The sequence below is a fragment of the Rhinatrema bivittatum genome, chromosome 6 (genome assembly GCF_901001135.1).
Source record: "Rhinatrema bivittatum chromosome 6, aRhiBiv1.1, whole genome shotgun sequence".
Lineage (NCBI taxonomy): Eukaryota > Metazoa > Chordata > Amphibia > Gymnophiona > Rhinatrematidae > Rhinatrema > Rhinatrema bivittatum.
In genome coordinates, this window is record NC_042620.1 from 8179115 (window position 1) to 8198943 (window position 19829).

Consider the following 19829-nt stretch of genomic DNA (forward strand, 5'->3'; position numbering starts at 1 on the left):
CCTAGGCGACTGCCTACTTCACCTATTGGGATGCGTCAGCCCTGCCTATCTAGTCTGCCCATCTACCCAACTAATTAAGCTTTAACAATTCCCCATCAATCCCTCAGAGATCCTCTCTATTATCCCCTGCTTTCTTGAGTTTTCTCTAGGGCAATTTGCATATAATTAACTTTGTAAACTACCCTTTATGAGTGATCTGAGTTTATCAGAGAATATCACAATTCCATTTGTCTTAGATAATGGATATTTTATTAGGGGTGTTATGATAAAAACTATCACAGCAAACCTAATGATTTTCAGGTGTAGAGGAAATTTAAAATAGGATCTAATTCTGTTCTTACAAAATGAGCAAGTCTCTAGCATATGAAATTAACCAGAAAGCGTGGCTTAAGAAGTTAAGGATTTTAACCATCCCCAGAGAGGACTACAAATGGTTCAAAACTTCCACTTTGCATCCTGGGCTTAAGAGCTCTCTCAGAGTGGCTGGAATGCTGCTATCTCACTGCTCCCGATGTCTCACATTCGATAGGGCATCCACAACTGTAGCACCTCGCAGGAGATCCAGGGCTCAATCTCAGCTAGCAAAGCTAAGAGGGAAACCAGGCTTGCTCCACCTGAAGTCTAGGAATGGCAGGGGAGGTCTCGGGTCTGCTTCGATGGTCCACTTGCCACCTTTCCCCTTGCTTTAATAATGTTCAGTTTTTTTCTCTTTGTTCTCCCTCTTATAAAGGGATCAGTCTGTATCACTTAGTTATTAATGCAAATCAATTAGCTTCAAGACCATCAAGACCAGCTCATCCAGGTTTGTTGTCAACCCTAGGTCATCACTCAAATATAGGATTCAGTTCAAACCCTGCATGATGATTCATAAGGCCCTACATAACATCTCTCCACTCAACTTAAACCTTCCAGCTTCAACTACACTTCCTCTAAAAAACCAACCAGAAGGGCATACCAGAACAGAATGATCACCCAACCTGCAAAATCTACCCTTAGGAAACGCGCTCTATCCACAGCGGGCCCATCTCTCTGGAACTCCCTACCACCGGACCTCCGCATTGAGTCGTGCCATACTACTTTTTAAAGTGAAACTCAAGACTTGGCTCTTCCGTCAAGCTTTCCCAGAGAGCTAAAAGCAAGAAGAACAACAACCATCCTTGCCTTACAGCAATAATCTAATGTTTATATTACTTCAGTTATATGTTCCAAGTTGTGTTCTAAGTTGATCTTAGTTGTTTTTCCCAATAGATTGTACTTTATTATATATTATCCGTTCATTATTTCGATATGTTCCATGTAAACCGCCTCCCCCGGCGATAGTTATTTCTGTTAAATGTGAACCGGAGTGATATGTATTGTATACGAACTTCCGGTATATAAAAACAATAAATAAATAAATAAATAAATAATCACTCAGCCAGCAAGACACTGAGCATAAGTTGTGGCAAACATCTCCTTGATAAGTATTAAGGCTCTGATAGGAGGATTTGTGTAGCTAGGCCCCAATCCCAGCCTCACTGGTGCTTAGCAAGGCCTGTTTTTCACAAAAATATTCTCTTTCATTGCCCTTGTTTTCCTGTATAGAGACTTCTTTGTTTGCACTCTGCTCTGAGAATAGTCTCTTTTTATTCAGAGAAAGATGTTAGGCATTCCCAAATGCCCTTGCGAGAGAGATTCCATATTGTCCGCATATTCACATTAGTTAGAAGGTTTTACTGGGCCATATTCCTATAGTCTCCACCACCACCACTACTACTACTACTTAACATTCTATAGCGCTACACTACATATGCAGCACTGTACAGACATAGAAAAGAGAGTCCCTGCTCAATAGAGCTTACAGTCTAATAAGACAAACATACAGGAGAAGAGACTTACTTAAAAGAAAAGAAGTTAGTCAAGGCTAAAGCAGACAATCAGATTGAAAGCGGTATCAAAAGGTGGGTCTTTGATGGGATTTTAACAAGGCAAGAGAGGGAGCATGACGCACCAGCTCAGGAAGACTGGGAGGCTGTTACATGCATCCATTACCCTCTTTTTTAAAGAAATATTTCTTAAGATTATTCCTGAGTCTACCCCTTTGCCCACATTTGAAAAAGCTCAGACCTGAATCCTAAGGAAAAGATAAAATTTTGGCCAGTGGCCAATTGACCTATTTCAAGAAAGTTATTGAAAAGCTGGTCACAAACCAATTAGTTGCCTATATGCCAAACTGAGAACTTACTGGATAAGTTTCTTTCTGGGTTCTGGAGGTTCTGGAGGTAAGAGGCCTCCCGTGGCCAGAGCCACGGGAGGCCTCTTACCTTCCTCCTTTCCTCAGCCTGACTTCTGACGTCGCTCCAATGCGGTCCGGGGACCGCCCAAGCTGTCTTCAGCACGGCGGGCTTTGCCGCCATGTCCCGTTGCGGCAGGAGGCCGCAGTCATATTTCCTATGTGGCCTGGAGACCGCAGAAAGCAGGGGCCTCTCCCGTAGCGTGAGAACCGCTGCCGTTCCACGGTCCGGAGGCTGCGCCCTGGACCTCTCCAGCAGCGGATGCCGCCATCTTTTACAGGCCTGGAGGCCTGCCCTCATTTGGCAGGAGCTGCTGATGCCAGGAGCCGCACCGGGTCTCTTTCTGCGGCACAGAGGCTGCCAACGCCTTCGGGCTCCCCTGTGGCATGGGGCAGCCCCTTTGCCCTCCTCTTTGCGGCTTGGATGTCACCTCTCACGTCGGGGCCTGCACGACCCAGTTCCTGCTTCAGCGCGCCGACATCCTGCAGGACTGCTATCCGTGGTCCTGCAGTCCTCTGCCTGCTCTCCTTAGGCATGGGGCCGCGCCTCCTTCCTGGAGTTAAAGGGCCAGCAGGGAGCGGTCCCTCTGGCTCCTCCTGCGAACTCCTCCCAGGGTGATTCCTGCTTCAGCCTTCAAAAGGCTTCCACCGTCATTCCTTCATCGCCTTCGCAAGGAGCAACTTCCTTTCTGGAGCTGGACTCCTGAGGATCTTCGTTTCCATCTCCTGCCTGGCATCCTTGTCTTGGAATCCCATTCCTTGTTCCTGACTATTTTATTTATTTATTTATGTATTTATTTATTATTTTGCTATACCGATTTTCATGACAAGAATCACATCAAACCGGTTTACATTTAACAATGTGTAATGTATAGAGAACTCGAACCACAGTAACAAGAGTGTGGTTAAGAAAGTGCAACAGTTACAATAAAACGGGAAATGATAACTGGGATCTGGAAAGAAAGATGTTCTTTCTTTGATGTTCTACATTCCTGGTCTCTTTCTTCGTGATGTCTTCAGTATCCTGATGACTTCGTTCCAGCTTTATCCTGATGTCTCTGTTTCCAGCTTTATCCTGATGTTCCGTTCCAGTCCAGAGGTTCCTGAGGTTCCATCTTCCTGTCCCTCATGGTCCGCGACTAGTCCGGTTGGTCTGATAGGGGCGTGTGGTGGCCCAGTGGTCCACGACCATCCCGGCTGGGGTGTGTAGGGCGCTGGTGGGATTCTTCCATCTCCAGAGCTGAGGGTTCCCATGTTCCTGTCTGTCTCTCCTGGATCCGGAGTCTTCTGGACGTCCGCTTCATCTGTCCCAGCTGCTCTTCATCGAGTGTCCAGGGAGTTTGTTCCGGATGTCCTGGATCCTTGCCTTGGAGACTTGTCTTCTTCTTTCGATGCTCTGCACTCCGGCCTCACCTAGCCCCCGGTGGGCAATGCTCCGGTGGATAGCCTGAGGGGCCGGTCTGGCCACCGCAGCCTTGGGACCCCAAGACAAGGATAGTGCTCTATCTGGAGTCTCCTTCATCTTGGATCGAAGATCTTCCTCGTCCATCTGAGTACCGTCTCGGATCTTCACTCTCATCTGATCTTCTTCATATTAAGGGTTCCCGAGCTTCCCTCCTGTGGTCTGTTTCAAGTCTAACTTTGGGATACCTTCATGATGCATCTTCCACGTCGGGTTGGAGGTTCGTCCCCCTGCTGTTAACCTTCTTGATACGTCGATCACGCCGGGTTCCAGAGGCTCAGGTCAGGACGGGGCCACCTGGAGTTTTGGCCGGTTACCTTCATCTGTTTGTCCTGATGTCCTTCTCCTTGGATTCCAGTCCTTCTCTTCAGTACCTATTGCCATCTTGAATTCTAATATAATTGAGTCAATGCTTGCCTTGCTGCTTCGCCTCCAACGTGGTCCGCGACCATCCCGGCTGGAGTGTATAGGGCGCGTGGCGTCGCAGCACTCCTTTCAAGTTTACCTCAACACCCGAGTTCTTCGTCTACGCCAATGGTCTGAGTCTTTGCCTGCCTTGAGTCATCGTCTGAATCCTCGTCCTGTGTCTTGTCCTTGTCTGCCTTGTCCTCTGTCTGACATACTGCTTCCGCCGCTCCCTAGCGGCAGTCCGAAAGGGCTTGGAATGGTCTGAGGACCATTCAGAGACCACCATTGCATTGGTAGTCTCAAGGAAGCATGCAGGTTCGGTCACGGCTCAGGGTAAGGATGTTTCACCGTAAGGGCACACATTTCATCCCACGCTGGAGAGCGCCTCCTGGTGCTCTCATCCATCACAGTGCTACAGTTTGTTTGTAAGTTGCTATTTTATAAGAGACTTATGTGAGTACATGTGGTAACTTATTCACGCAATTTTACACTATGGTAGGGTTGGAGGCCTGGATGAACTGAAAGGAATTCAGGCTGAAGAAATAGTAGGGTATCTATGACATGCATAAGGGTGCTTTGGCTTTGGAGGAGGTCTCTATGGAAACAGGCCAGTTGATGGTAATGAAAGATAATAACAGCATAATAAGATTGACTAATCAGACTTGTGGTGTTGTGTCGGAGATGGACCCTTGGGCCAAGGTGGGATTGACGCAACCCGTAGGTAGGAACCTATGGGTCCCTACCGTCAGCAAGTGGAGTGGGCTGATAGGCAGAGGGCCGCTGGAGCTTCACCCATACCAGCCCTTGTTCCCAACGGGTTGAGCCTTTGGGGTGCCGGGGCCGGCAGGACTTAGGTGGGCCTCGAGGTTGGTTAGCAAGAGTGGTTGGTTCAGCCCAGAGACAGCAGACGATAGATGGCATAGTCCTTCTCTGAACTGGGTAAAGTACTGGAACTTAAGAACATAAGAACATAAGAAAATGCCATACTGGGTCAGACCAAGGGTCCATCAAGCCCAGCATCCTGTTTCCAACAGTGGCCCAATCCAGGCCATAAGAACCTGGCAAGTACCCAAAAACTAAGTCTATTCATGTAACCATTGCTAATGGCAGTGGCTATTCTCTAAGTGAACTTAATAGCAGGTAATGGACTTCTCCTCCAAGAACTTATCCAATCCTTTTTAAACACAGCTATACTAACTGCACTAACCCCATCTTCTGGCAACAATTCCAGAGTTTAATTGTGCGTTGAGTAAAAAGAACTTTCTCCGATTAGTTTTAAATGTGCCCCATGCTAACTTCATGGAGTGTCCCCTAGTCCTTCTACTATCCGAAAGAGTAAATAACCGATTCACATCTACCCGTTCTAGACCTCTCATGATTTTAAACACCTCTATCATATCCCCCCTCAGTCGTCTCTTCTCCAAGCTGAAAAGTCATAACCTCTTTAGTTTTTCCTCATAGGGGAGTTGTTCCATTCCCCTTATCATTTTGGTAGCCCTTCTCTGTACCTTCTCCATCGCAATAATATCTTTTTTGAGATGCGGCGACCAGAATTGTACACAGTATTCAAGGTGCGGTCTCACCATGGAGCGATACAGAGGCATTATGACATTTTCCGTTTTATTCATCATTCCTTTTCTAATAATTCCCAACATTCTGTTTGCTTTTTGACTGCCGCAGCACACTGAACCGACGATTTCAATGTGTTATCCACTATGACAACTAGATCTCTTTCTTGGGTTGTAGCACCTAATATGGAACCCACATCGTGTAATTATAGCATGGGTTATTTTTCCCTATATGCATCACCTTGCACTTATCCACATTAAATTTCATCTGCCAATTGGATGCCCAATTTTCCAGTCTCACAAGGTCTTCCTGCATCTAACGGTCCAACTGACTCCCTCACAGGCTTTCTGCTTCGGATATATTTTAAAAAGTTTTTACTGTGAGTTTTTGCCTCTACAGCCAACTTCTTTTCAAATTCTCTCTTAGCCTGTCTTATCAATGTCTTACATTTAACTTGCCAATGTTTATGCTTTATCCTATTTTCTTCTGTTGGATCCTTCTTCCAATTTTTGAATGAAGATGTTTTGGCTAAAATAGCTTCTTTCACCTCCCCTTTTAACCATGCCGGTAATCGTTTTGCCTTCTTTCCACCTTTCTTAATGTGTGGAATACATCTGGACTGTGCTTCTAGAATGGTATTTTTTAACAATGACTGACTGACAAACTTGGGCACCAATGGAACTGAGGTTGGCTGAGGGCACTCGTGCAAAGGTAGGCTGGAGCCTAATAAGTCCACGTCCAAGGAGTAGGCTAGGAGAGGCATCAATGACAGGCTTGGATCAGGGCCAGCGGCAAAGCGGAGGTCGTGACAAGCAATGCTGAGATCTGATCACAGAGAAGTCAATAGCGAGTCTATCAAAGTAATGATCAAGGTCTGGAGATAGGTTGTAGCATAGTAAGATGTAGCAAAGGTCTGGGACTGGAGATAGGCAGTAGCGTAGTCAGACATAGCAGAGGTCTGGGTCTGTAGATAGGCAGTAGCATAGTCGGACGTAGCAAAGGTCTGGGTCTGGAGATAGGCAGTAGCATAGTCGGATGTAGCAGAGGTCTGGGTCTGGAGATAGGCAGTAGCATAGTCGGATGTAGTAGAGGTCTGGGTCTGGAGATAGGCAGTAGCGTGGTCAGGCATAGCGGAGGTCTGGGTCTGGAGATAGGCACACTGAGCCGACTATTTTAAAGTATTATCCACTATGATGCCTAGATCTTTTTCCTGGGTGGTAGCTCCTAGTATAGAACCTAACATTGTGTAACTACAGCAAGGGTTATTTTTTCCCTATATGCAACACCTTGCACTTGTCCACATTAAATTTCATTCTGCCATTTGGATGCCCAATTTCCAGTCTCACAAGGTCTTCCTGCACTTTATCACATCTGCTTGTGATTTAACTACTCTGAACAATTTTGTGTCATCTGCAAATTTGATTATCTCACTCGTCGTATTCTTTCCAGATCATTTACAAATATATTAAAAAGTAAGGGTCCCAATACAGATCCCTGAGGCACTCCACTGACCACTCCCTTCCACTGATAAAATTGTCCATTTAATCCTACTCTCTGTTTTCTGTCTTTTAGCCAGTTTGCAATCCACGAAAGGACATCACCACCTATCCCATGACTTTTTACTTTTCCTAGAAGCCTCTCAGGAGGAACTTTGGCAAATGCCTTCTGAAAATCCAAGTATACTATATCTACCGGTTCACCTTTATCCACATGTTTATTAACTCCTTCAAAAAAGTGAAGCAGATTTGTGAGGCAAGACTTGCCCTGGGTAAAGCCATGCTGACTTTGTTCCATTAAACCATGTCTTTCTATATGTTCTGTGATTTTGATGTTAGAACACTTTCCACTATTTTTCCTGGCACTGAAGTCAGGCTAACCGGTCTGTAGTTTCCCGGATCGCCCCTGGAGCCCTTTTTAAATATTGGGGTTACATTTGCTATCCTCCAGTCTTCAGGTACAATGGATGATTTTAAATGATAAGTTACAAATTTTTACTAATAGGTCTGAAATTTTCATTTTTAGTTCCTTCAGAACTCTGGGGTGTATACCATCCGGTCCAGGTGATTTACTACTCTTCAGTTGTCAATCAGGCCTACCACATCTTCTAGGTTCACCGTGATTTGATTCAGTCCATCTGAATCATTACCCATGAAAACCTTCTCCATTACGGGTACCTCCCCAACATCCTCTTCAGTAAACACTGAAGCAAAGAAATCATTTAATCTTTCCGCGATGGCCTTATCTTCTCTAAGTGCCCCTTTAACCCCTCAATCATCTAACGGTCCAACTGACTCCCTCACAGGCTTTCTGCTTCGGATATATTTAAAAAAGTTTTTACTGTGAGTTTTTGCCTCTACAGCCAACTTCTTTTCAAATTCTCTCTTAGCCTGTCTTATCAATGTCTTACATTTAACTTGCCAATGTTTATGCTTTATCCTATTTTCTTCTGTTGGATCTTTCTTCCAATTTTTGAATGAAGATCTTTTGGCTAAAATAGTTTCTTTCACCTCCCCTTTTAACCATGCTGGTAATCGTTTTGCCTTCTTTCCACCTTTCTTAATGTGTGGAATACATCTTGGCTGTGCTTCTAGAATGGTATTTTTTAACAATGACCACGCCTCTTGGACATTTTTTACTTTTGTAGCTGCTCCTTTTAGTTTTTTTCTAACAATTTTTCTCATTTTATCAAAGTTTCCCTTTTGAAAGTTTACCATGAGAGCCGTGGATTTGCACACTGTTCCTCTTCCAGTCATTAAATCAAATTTGATCATATTATGATCACTATTGCCAAGCGGCCCCACCACTGTTACCTCTCTCACCAAGTCCTGTGCTCCACTGAGAATTAGATCTAAAATTGCTCCCTCTCTTGTCGGTTCCTGAACCAATTGCTCCATAAAGCTATCATTTATTCCATCCAGGAACGTTATCTCTCTAGCGTGTCCCGATGATACATTTACCCAGTCAATACTGGGGTAATTGAAGTCTCTCATTATTACCGCACTACCAATTTGGTTAGCTTCCCTAATTTCCCTTAGCATTTCACTGTCCGTCTCACCATCTTGACCAAGTGGACGGTAATATACTCCTATCTCTATAGTCTTCCCCAACACACAAGGGATTTCTACCCATAAAGATTCAATTGTGTATTTAATCTCATGCAGGATGTTTATCCTGTTGGACTCTATGCCATCCCGGACATAAAGCGCCACACCTCCTCCCGGTTGCTCCTCTCTGTCATTGCGATATAATTTGTACTCCAGTATAGCACTGTCCCATTGGTTATCCTCTTTCCACCATGTCTCTGAGATGCCAATTAAGTCTATGTCATCATTTACTGCTATACATTCTAATTCTCCCATCTTATTTCTTAGACTTCTGGCATTAGCATACAAACATTTCAAAGTTTGTTTTTTGTTTGTATTTTCATTCTGCTTTTTAATTGAAACAATTTTATTAAGTGCAAAAAAGAACAGTACAGCAAGAAGCAAAAAAAACTTCAGGTTTCAACTATACCCCAAATAACAATAACAGTTCAAAGTCGCCATAGCATCCCACCTAGTTCCCACCTCCCCTCCCTAGCCCTGCCCACCATCATCCTCATTGCATTGAGTCCCGAGCTGATGAAGCTCTCACAGTTGCCGAAAGTTGATCAAAACCTGTCAACAGTTAAGAATTAGACTCCGGGCCCGATGAGATAGAGCTTGTATGTAGTCATTCCACACCTGAAGAAAGCGTCGAAGTTGTTGAGGTCTTGACTTAGAGACCATATTGTCCATTTGCATCATTCTATGTCGGTGGATTATCCACATCCAATATGAGGGACTGGAGGTCTCCTTCCAGTTAATCAGAATGACCTTTTTCCCCACTGCAAAAGCTTTCTGTACAAACCATCGGAGACCTGGCCTTCTAATTACGGTGTTGGGAATACAATCAAATAAAATCATGTAAGGAGATAATGAAATATTCACCTCCAATAGCCCCCTCAAATATTGCACAATTTTCCCCCAATATATTTGAATTCCCGGACATTCCCAAAAAACGTGAAAGATGGTCCCGCAGGGACAGGAGCATCTGAGGCAAGACGCTGTTTGCACCAGTTTCGCATGGAATGCGATTTGCGGGGTCACATATGCTCGATATATCAGTTTCAGTTGCATTTCCCTATAATACATATTACTAGTGGTCTCCATCAATCGTTTCATACTGGCCTGAATTACCCCAATTGGAACCTGAAACCCTCCATCTCGAGTCCAACTCATTCTGCTTTTTAATTGATAGGGATAAGTTAGAATTTTTTAGCTCAGGTGAGTTTTTAGTTACAGGCACTTGGACTACTTTTCTAATTATTGGAACCTCACCGTCGGGATGCCCTAATTCTAATGCATCATTAGTATCCTTTAAAGATACCTCTCTCCAAACCATGCGCTGCTGAGCGACTGTCGGCTTTCCCCTTTGTTCTAGTTTAAAAGCTGCTCTATCTCCTTTTTAAAGGTTAGCGCCAGCAGTCTGGTTCCACCCTGGTTAAGGTGGAGCCCATCCCTTCGGAAGAGACTCCCCCTTCCCCAAAAGGTTCCCCAGTTCCTAACAAAACTGAATCCCTCTTCCTTGCACCATCGTCTCATCCACGCATTGAGACTCCGGAGCTCTGCCTGCCTCTGGTGACCTGCGCGTAGAACAGGGAGCATTTCAGAGAATGCCACCCTGGAGGTTCTGGATATAATTTTTCTACCTAAGAGCCTAAATTTGGCTTCCAGAACCCTCCCTCCCACATTTTCCTATGTCGTTGGTGCCCACGTGTACCACGACAGCCGGCTCCTCCCCAGCACTGTCTAAAATCCTATCTAGGTGACGCGTGAGGTCCGCCACCTTCGCACCAGGCAGGCATGTTACCAGGCGATCCTCACGCCCACCAGCCACCCAGCTATCTACATTCCTAATAATCGAATCACCAACTATGACGGCCGACCTAAACCTTCCCTCCTGGGCACAAGGAAGGTCACAAGGAAGAGCAGTAGGGATTTGGACCCTGCCTTCCCTGGATTTCAGCCCACTGCTCTAACCATTAAGCCATTCCACCCTTGTAGAGGTCACTAGTGAGACCACACTATATATTACTGCGCTCAGAGATTGCAGGATATGATAGAAAGATTCAAACGTTTAACAGGCTTCATAAAGTCCCATAAAGCATCTTACCAAAGAGTCATAATGGGAAATTGGATGAAAAATTATTTTATTTTACTGTAGTTTAATGTTTCTGCTGCAATCCACCCACAGCCATTATGAGTGGGTGGAAAAGAGCTGTAATAATAAATAAAATAAACATATCTAAAAACAATAAAAATGAAAAGAACTCTGACAATGCCCCATGCACCCCCCCTCCCCCCACATAGGCCCATCCCTTCCTCCATCCCATTACCAAACTGTACTGCCCAATAAATGTATTAACATGCCCTATACTCATAGTCCCTCTGGCTTATATAGGACGCCCCAAATATGCCATCTCACAGAGCCACGCCTTTGCTTTTTTCCTCAACCCTAATAGTTGTGGCTCCAGACAGATATATGTAATTGATTAGAATTCCGTAGAGCTGGCACCAGTGTATAAATAGCATACACCGCATGATGTCCAGCCCAACCCACGACAGTGCAGGAGAAAGGAATAATGCCTTCTGTGAAACCCACAAATAGCACAGATCATCCTGTTAATGACCTCTAGATGCAGTTTTAAACTTTATCTTCCACTTAATCATGACTCATCCCGTCAATTCATTCATCTCTTCTTTCATCCCACCTCCTTTAAAATTCCTTCATCCATCTACCTGCAGTGCCATTTAGCCCTCATCTCTCCACCTATTCAGTTTTCTCTGCACCCAAATAGCCACATCACATTTCCACAGCCATTCTCCCATTCATCCATCATATCTTATCTATCCAGCTGCTCGCTCTGCTTCTCACCCACATATCCATCCCGTTGTTCTTCATCCATAACTGATTCTCCTTAGATCCAGATCTTCACCTCTGTTACTCCAGGCAGACATCTTATTTTTTGCTACAGACAGTCATTTCTCAATCCATGTGTTCATTTGGTCACTTCTTCTCTCATTCGTTTCATTGACAAAGCTATGTGTTGGGGACAGAGGATGCCGTAGGTCAGGACTGAGATGTAAAAAGAATATACAGTGTTGCTTCCTGTACTAACATTCACCTGTGCAATGGCATCTGCTAAACAGCTTCTTGGACATAGACTGAGGTTCACCCTGTTTTAAATGGCATGCACACCCTACCCATCTTTATGAAGTCAACATGTCTTTTGCCAAACCTGCAGATTCCATGGTTGAAGACTCAAATACGCGATGTGCCTGTCCTACACCCTGCAACATGACACGTTACGGGAAGGAAATCTCCATGGTGCGCATTCCCAACAAAGGATCTGCTCGCTATCTGGCTAGGAAATACAAGAAGAATGAAACCTACATCAAGTGAGTGCTAAGAAAGTGAAAGCATCTCCGTCACTGTCAAGGGTTCCACAGTGTGTAATAAACCAGAAAGTTGAAAACTACAGACCAGTTAGTAAACCAGTGCAGTGTATTGAAGTCAGTGGGTTAAAGGATCCTAGGCAATGTGGTTTCACAAGGGATGATCTTGGCAAGCAAATTTGATTGATTTGTTTGAGGTGACAGTAAATCATGATGGTTCAGTAGATGTGGTCTACCTAGATTTCAGTAAGGCCTTTAACACTGTTCCATACAGAAGACCGGTGAGCAAGCTAGCCATCGGGAGTTGAAAAATAAGTCATAAACTGAAGGATGAACTGATTAAGCAGAAGGTCTCAGAGCATGGTGGTCAATGAGATCCACTCTGGTGAAGGGAAGTGATTAGGGGGCTGCCACAGGGATCAGTGTTAGGCCCAGTCCTTTTCAATGTGTTTAGAAGACACATTGAGGAAGGATTAGAAAGGAACGTGTGTCTATCTGTGAATGATATGAAAATCTGCAATAGAATAGACATGATGGGCACAGATAAAGAGAAAACTGGCTTTAAATATTTAGAAAAACAGTGAAGCCTTTAGTGGCTATGTTTTAATCCAAAGAAGTGATAAATCATGTATTTGAGATGCAGAAATCCAAGGGACAAATAGGGGTAGATTTTAAAAGAAGTTAGTGTGGCCTACATGTGTGCACGCTACCTGGCGCGCGCGCATGTTATAAAATTGGGGGTCGGCGTGCGCAAGGGGGTGCACAATTATGCACCTTGCACGTGCTGAGCCACACTGCCTTCCCCGCTCTCTCCCAGGCTGCTCCGAAATCCCTTCCCCCTAACCTGATCTTCCTACCCCTTCCCCTAACCTTTCCTCCCCCTAGCCCTACTCTAATCCCCCCCCCCCCCCCATCCCAAAATTTTTAATTTACCTTTTGCGCACGCCGTCCAACTGCCAGCCGCTGTGTCTGGAGCCTCTGACCCCACGCCACCCACGCCCTGCCCCCTTCCCGCCCCTTTAGTAAAGTCCCGGGACTTACACGTGTCCCAGGGCTTTACGTGCATCGCTGGGCCTTTTGAAAATATGCACGTAACCTTTTTAAAAACCAGCCCATAACACCAAACAGGAAAGAAACCTGGGTAAGAGGGGGGTCATCATCTCTGATGGCCTCAAGGAGGCCATTCAGTGTGACAAAAACAGTTGGGAAAGCCGACAGTGTAGTGAAGAGAGGTAATACTAGTAGAACGAGGGAAGTAATATTACCTCTGTACAGGTCTCTGGTGAGACCTTGCAAACTGTGTTCAGTTCTTGAGAGCACATCTACAAAAGGACGTTGAGAAAGTAGAGACATTTGAAAGAAGGGCCACCAAAATGGTGTATGGAAGGCACTGTAAGCCCGACACAGAGACTAAAGGTGCTAAAGATGTGTTCTCTAGTCTAGAAGAAAGAAAAGAAAAAGGAGATGTAATTTTTTAAAATTCTTTATTTATCATTTATTCATAATTACAAAAACTGAATTTTGCAAATCAGAAATACATGGAGAGATATTTAAATTTTAATTATTCTTTAAAACAAAAAAATATCACTCATCAAAGAAAAAACTCTCCATTTAACCAAAATAACAATATAGTATGTAGTTATACGATGATCCAGTAAATTATAGAGAGATATACATACCACTATTAATTAAAAATAAAAAGGCATTGACACAACTATCAGCTACATTTTCCGTTTAAATATCTATGGGAGAGGAAGTGGTGGGAGATTTTGATGCCAGAAAAAGTTTTAGTTGTTCCACATTGAAAAATATATAAACTTCCTCCCCCCTTCTCAACACACTCTTACAAGGAGATTTTAATTTGAAGCTGAACCCCAAGGAAATGATTTGTTGGCATAGGGCTAAAAAACCTCTGCGCTTAAGTTGTGTGGTTGAGGAGAGTTCTGGAAAGATTTTAACATTTTCATTCATAAAGGAGACTGGAAAGTTTCTGAAATAATTTTTCATTACGTTTTGAACAGCAAACGTTGACATTAATGAGACCAAAAGAGTATTTCTGGGCAAGATTTCTGAAGTTGAACTTTCAGATGTAAGTTTAAAATATTCAAATATCTAGCTGGCATTAATAAAATACCGAAAGGAAACGAGCGCAAGGAGAAGACTGGTCATGAGGGTAGTAGTGAGGCTGCCGTGTGAGTCCATGTGAGTGCACAGAAGCAAAGCATAACAAAACTATATCTCAGGTCAGACCTTTTTATTGGACTTCATGACGAGCTCTCGAGAACTAAAGCTTTCTCCAGTTCAGAATTCAAATGAACAAAAGATGACACCTCCAGGAAATAGAAAGTAGTGTGGTTTTATTTATTAACCTTTATTTCTGAAGTGAGAGAAGCAGAAAGGAATGGGAGAAAATCCTTTTGCATTCAGAGGGTGCTGGACACCTGGCATAAATATCCAGCAGAGGCAGAATTTCCACCTAGACATGAAGGGGCCCTATTTGTTGGAGGAAGGATGGAAGAAGACAGTGATTGAGTAAGACCCATGACAGCATAGGCAGGCACTAATTAGTCTGGATGGATCATGTGGTCCTTATCAGCCAACATCTGTATTTGTGCTTGGACCATTGGGCCCATATATTCCAGGATTTAATGACCGACTGCAGCGAAACACTGAAAACTCAAGGTCTGTACACTGCAGGATTTAATAACCGATTGTAGTGAAACACTGAGAGCTCTAGGTGTGCACTGCACACTACAGGATTTAATAACCGATTTTTTCGAATCGGACTGCAGGTCCCTGAAGGAGGCAACACCGGAGACTCCGTAGGAGCTGGGAGAGAGGCCCGCACAGCCGGCGCTTGAGCCCATTGGGGTAAGGCACTTAACTCTCGCCCTACCTCTGTGGGCCCCGCTCCGGCCACGCGGGGATCTTACCTCTTCTCTGCCTTCCTCGTCCATCCGCACCACGCCGTCACGATCCAGCCCCCTCCTGCCGAGTGATCTTAACCGGGGAGGAGTCAACCAGGGCTGGGCCTCGTCCTGCTGACCGACGCCGCCTCAGCTCTACTAAGTCGCGCCGGTGACATCACCCGAGCGCGACGGCACACGATTTAAAGAGCCGACCCGCTCCCAGGCGCCCTTTTCGAATCGGACTGCAGGTCCTTGAAGGAGGCAACACCGGAGACTCCGTAGGAGCTGGAAGAAAGGCCCGCTCAGCCGGCGCTTGAGCCCATCGGGGTAAGGCCCTTAACTCTCGCCCTACCTCCGTGGGCCCCGCTCCAGCCACGCGGAGATCTTACCTCTTCTCTGCCTTCCTCGTCCATCCGCACCACGCCATCACGATCCAGCCCCCTCCTGCCGAGCGATCTTAACCGGGGAGGAGTCAACCAGGGCTGGGCCTCGTCCTGCCGACCGACGCCGCCTCAGCTCTACTAAGTCGCGCTGGTGACATCACCCGAGCGCGACGGCACACGATTTAAAGAGCCGACCCGCTCCCAGGCGCCGCGCGCCGGGCGCCGAAGGAGCGCAACAAAGGGGCCCGCCCCTTTGTGCGCCCCTTCATGCAGACCTGAGGAGCGGAGCAGAAACCTACAGCGACAATCAAACTCACACTAGCTCATCTACAAGCATCCACCAGCGTCCATCCTTCCAACCTCTAACATTCATACAACTCAGCCTCACCAAGCATCATTCATCCAGACTATTAGTCATCCAATCCAGCCTCCTACAACGCAGACAACCAGGTGAGACGCTACAGTCTGTACTGACGCTACAGCTCAGACAACCATACTCCACATTTCAGACAACCATACCCCACATCTCAGACAACCGGACTCCACATCTCAGACAACCGGACTCTACAGCTCAGACAACTAGACTCCACAGCTCAGACTACAAAACGCTATCAGTCATTCAATTCCAACAACTCAGACAGCCTGACTTCTACATTCTTACCTCCAAACTCCAGCAATCCATACGGCATATTTATTTATCAATCTACAACTAGCGCTCCCATCAATGCAGGCCATGTGCCACTGTCTCCCAATTACGATTCTCCATCATCGAACTCTACTCGCAGGAAAATCAACCATACTCGCCAGTCAACGCACCTACAAATCCCTTATCCCTATCATGATTGCTCCAATCACCCAACTCCTAGGATTTGCCCTTTTCTCTCTGATTTTATTTAATGCTCAATCACTATCCAAGAAATCGCTGATCTTAAATGACCTTCTCCTAGATGCAAACCCGGACCTCTGTGCCATAACAGAAACATGGCTTAAATCTACAGATATAGCATTAATTAATCAACTACCAACTCAGACCTACGACTTTTTCTCTATCCCCCGACAGAAGAAAAGGGGTGGGGTTATTCTCCTAGCAGCTAAGAAAGATCTGAGATTCTCACACTACCCAATTAAATCTGACTCGAAACTAGAAACAGGCTTTTTCAAATCAGACTTTCTCCAAATCCTTCTAGTATATGCCCCTCCAGGCCTCCTAGAAGCAGATGCATCACCCATCCTTGAAATTATAGCATCATATCTAAATCCGGACTCCCCAACGATAATCCTAGGAGATTTTAACTTACACGTTGACAACCCCACACTCTCAACCAGCTGCGAAACCTTCCTTACCGCCATGTCGGCAATGGGATTCAAACAAATAATCAACGAACCTACTCACAAGGCGGGTCACACACTGGACCTCATCTTTCTGAACTCAGGTATAACGCACTCAGTACACCCTACATGCTAACTAGTTCCCTGGTCAGACCACTCATTAATCTCCACCACCTTTTCGATGACCCAAACGAGCAACAAACACTCCCCTCAACATTCATTTCTCTACAGAAAAGTATGCTCCTCTGACGAACTCAGCAATCATCTAACCACGGAACTCTCACTCATAGACGTCACATCCCCCAATTCAGCCATTAATTCCTGGTCTACCATAACAGAAACTGTGGCAAACGAACTATGTCCACTGATGACAAAAAAACTCAAACAATGTGCGTCCAAAAGACAGCCATGGTTTTCTAATGAACTTAGAAACCTCAAACTCAGTCTACGTCAGAAAGAAAGTAAATGGCGTAAAACCCCTTCCCCCGCTACTCTTTCTGCATACAAACTCGCCCTCCACTCATACAAGAGCTCCACCTTAAAAACAAAAAGGGACTTCTACGCACATAAGATTCATGACCTTATCTTCGACTCCAAAGCCCTTTTCACATACGTCTCCAATCTAACTCAGGCTAATGCACCTGACATACCAATCAACCAAGCTCAAACAAAAGCAGATGAGCTGGCCCTCTTCTTCAGTAATAAAGTCACGAACCTCCTAACACAATTAAAGCCCAATTCTGGCACACCAGCCAGCACTTACATACACCACAACAAGGACATATCCCTCCAATCTCTTGAACTCACCACATCCTCAGAGATCCAAACACTTCTGAAGAAAATGAAACCTTCATCACATCCCTTCGACCAAATCCCATCCAAATTACTACTTCTAATCCCGGACACCATCGCCAAAACCCTGGCGGACATCATTAACTCCTCATTTACCCAGGGTTTCTATCCAGACGACCTTAAACTAGCATCCATCAAACCACTTCTCAAGAAACCTAACTTGGACCCCAAAGATCCCAACAGCTACCGTCCAATCTCCAATCTTCCATTCATTGCCAAGGTGATGGAGAAGCTAGTTAACACTCAACTATCGGACTACATAGAAGAACACAAAATTCTATTCCCTACTCAATACGGATTCAGAAAAGCTTCAAGTACCAAATCCCTACTCATCTCCCTGACTGACTACCTCACCTTGGGCCTCGACAAAGGACAGGCCTTCCTATTGATCCTACTGGACCTCTCGGCAGCATTCGACACTGTAAACCACGCCATACTACTAAACCAGCTGGTGAACATCGGCATTACAGGAACAGCACTAACCTGGTTCAAGACATTCCTAGAGAACAGAGGTTTCAAGGTTAGAATCCACAACAAAGAATCCCTCAGATACCCTTCCTCACTAGGAGTTCCTCAGGGTTCCTCACTCTCACCAACACTTTTCAACATATACCTTCTCCCGCTTTGCCATTTGCTAAACAAATTGAACCTAAAACACTTCCTATATGCCGACGATGTCCAGATCGTGATCCCCCTCAAAGAATCCATCACTAAAACTCTAGAAGTTTGGGAAAACTGTTTTCAAGAAATTAACAGCCTCCTCTCCAGCTTAAACTTAATTCTAAACCAATCAAAAAGCGAATTCCTGCTCATCTCTCCAGAAAACTGCAATATCACTACGAACCCGCCAGCCAACTTGCAAATCTCAAAAGTAAGAGATCTAGGAGTTTCTATAGACAACCGGCTAAACCTAAAATCATTTATTAACCAAACAACTAAAGACTGCTTCCACAAACTACATGTATTAAAAGAATAAAACCCCTCTTTCATTTCCATGATTATAGTCTCCAAGCAATAATCTTCGCTAAGATAGACTACTGTAACGCTATCTTACTAGGTCTCCCATCATCCCATACTAAACCTCTCCAAATGGTACAGAACACTGCAGCCAGAATCTTAACAAACAAGAGGAGAAGAGATCACATTACGCCAGTCCTCAAAGACCTTCATTGGTTGCCAATCCACTACAGAATAATCCATAAGTCCCTCACCACAATCTACAAATCTATCCATGGACTTGCTCCACTCTATCTACAAATAACTCTCAAAAAACACTCCTCCTCCAGACCCATTAGAGAAGCGTACAGAGAATATCTACAGGTACCACACGCCAATACCACCCAACATATAACATTGAGAGATCGGGCCTTCTCCACAGCAGGACCCCCACTATGGAACTCCATCCCCCTAGAATTACGACAGGAACCATGCCTTCCAACCTTCAGAAAAAGACTTAAAACATGGTTATTCAAGAAAGCCTTTCCGGACCCTCACTGATTCTCCTCCATCAAACTGAGCCTTACTGATTATCCTCCATCAAACTGATCCAGACATCACCAGTTACTGCAACGTTCTACCACTTATGTTAAACATCTATCATCTTCTTCTTCTACTCCCAGTTAGAATCACCCCTGTTTTATTGTAACTTCTTTTTCTGTGCACTTGTTATAATTTGTAATGTATACTCTCAGGTTATGGTTCTGTACGTTATAATGTATTGCTCACCCCTTGTTCTATGTAAACCGACATGATACGACCAACCGTGAATGCTGGTATAGAAAAACACAAATAAATAAATAAAATAAATAGTGAAACACTGAGAGCTCTAGGTCTTTATAAGGCAGGATTTAATAACCGATTGTAGTGAAACATTGACAACTCAAAGTCTGTACACTGCAGGATAACCGATTGTAGTGAAACACTGACAACTCAAGGTCTGTACACTGCAGGATTTAATAACCGATTGTAGTGAAACACTGAGAGCTCTAGGTCTTTATAAGGCAGGATTTAATAACCAGCTGTAGTGAAACACTGACAACTCAAAGTCTGTACACTGCAGGATTTAATAACCAGCTGTAGTGACAAACTGAGAGCTCTAGGTCTGTACACTGCAGGATTTAATAACCAGCTGTAGTGAAACACTGACAACTCAAGGTCTGTACACTGCAG

General features: G+C 44.8%; 1 protein-coding gene and 1 long non-coding RNA gene across 2 annotated transcripts in view; one reads left to right on the forward strand and one right to left on the reverse strand.

Annotated features, from left to right (window-relative positions):
* Window positions 1-19829, forward strand: part of ASIC4 (acid sensing ion channel subunit family member 4) — a 557624-nt gene that overhangs the window by 497616 nt on the left and 40179 nt on the right. The window contains exon 6 of the mRNA XM_029605013.1: window positions 12037-12190. Coding sequence (XP_029460873.1) covers window positions 12037-12190 — 154 coding nt within the window. The remainder of the gene's footprint in view (window positions 1-12036; window positions 12191-19829) is intronic.
* Window positions 9243-12113, reverse strand: LOC115093370. Its single transcript, XR_003857300.1, has 3 exons — window positions 12031-12113; window positions 11667-11831; window positions 9243-9617 (listed from the first exon to the last, which is right to left on the reverse strand). It is a non-coding gene; the product is annotated as an uncharacterized LOC115093370 (long non-coding RNA).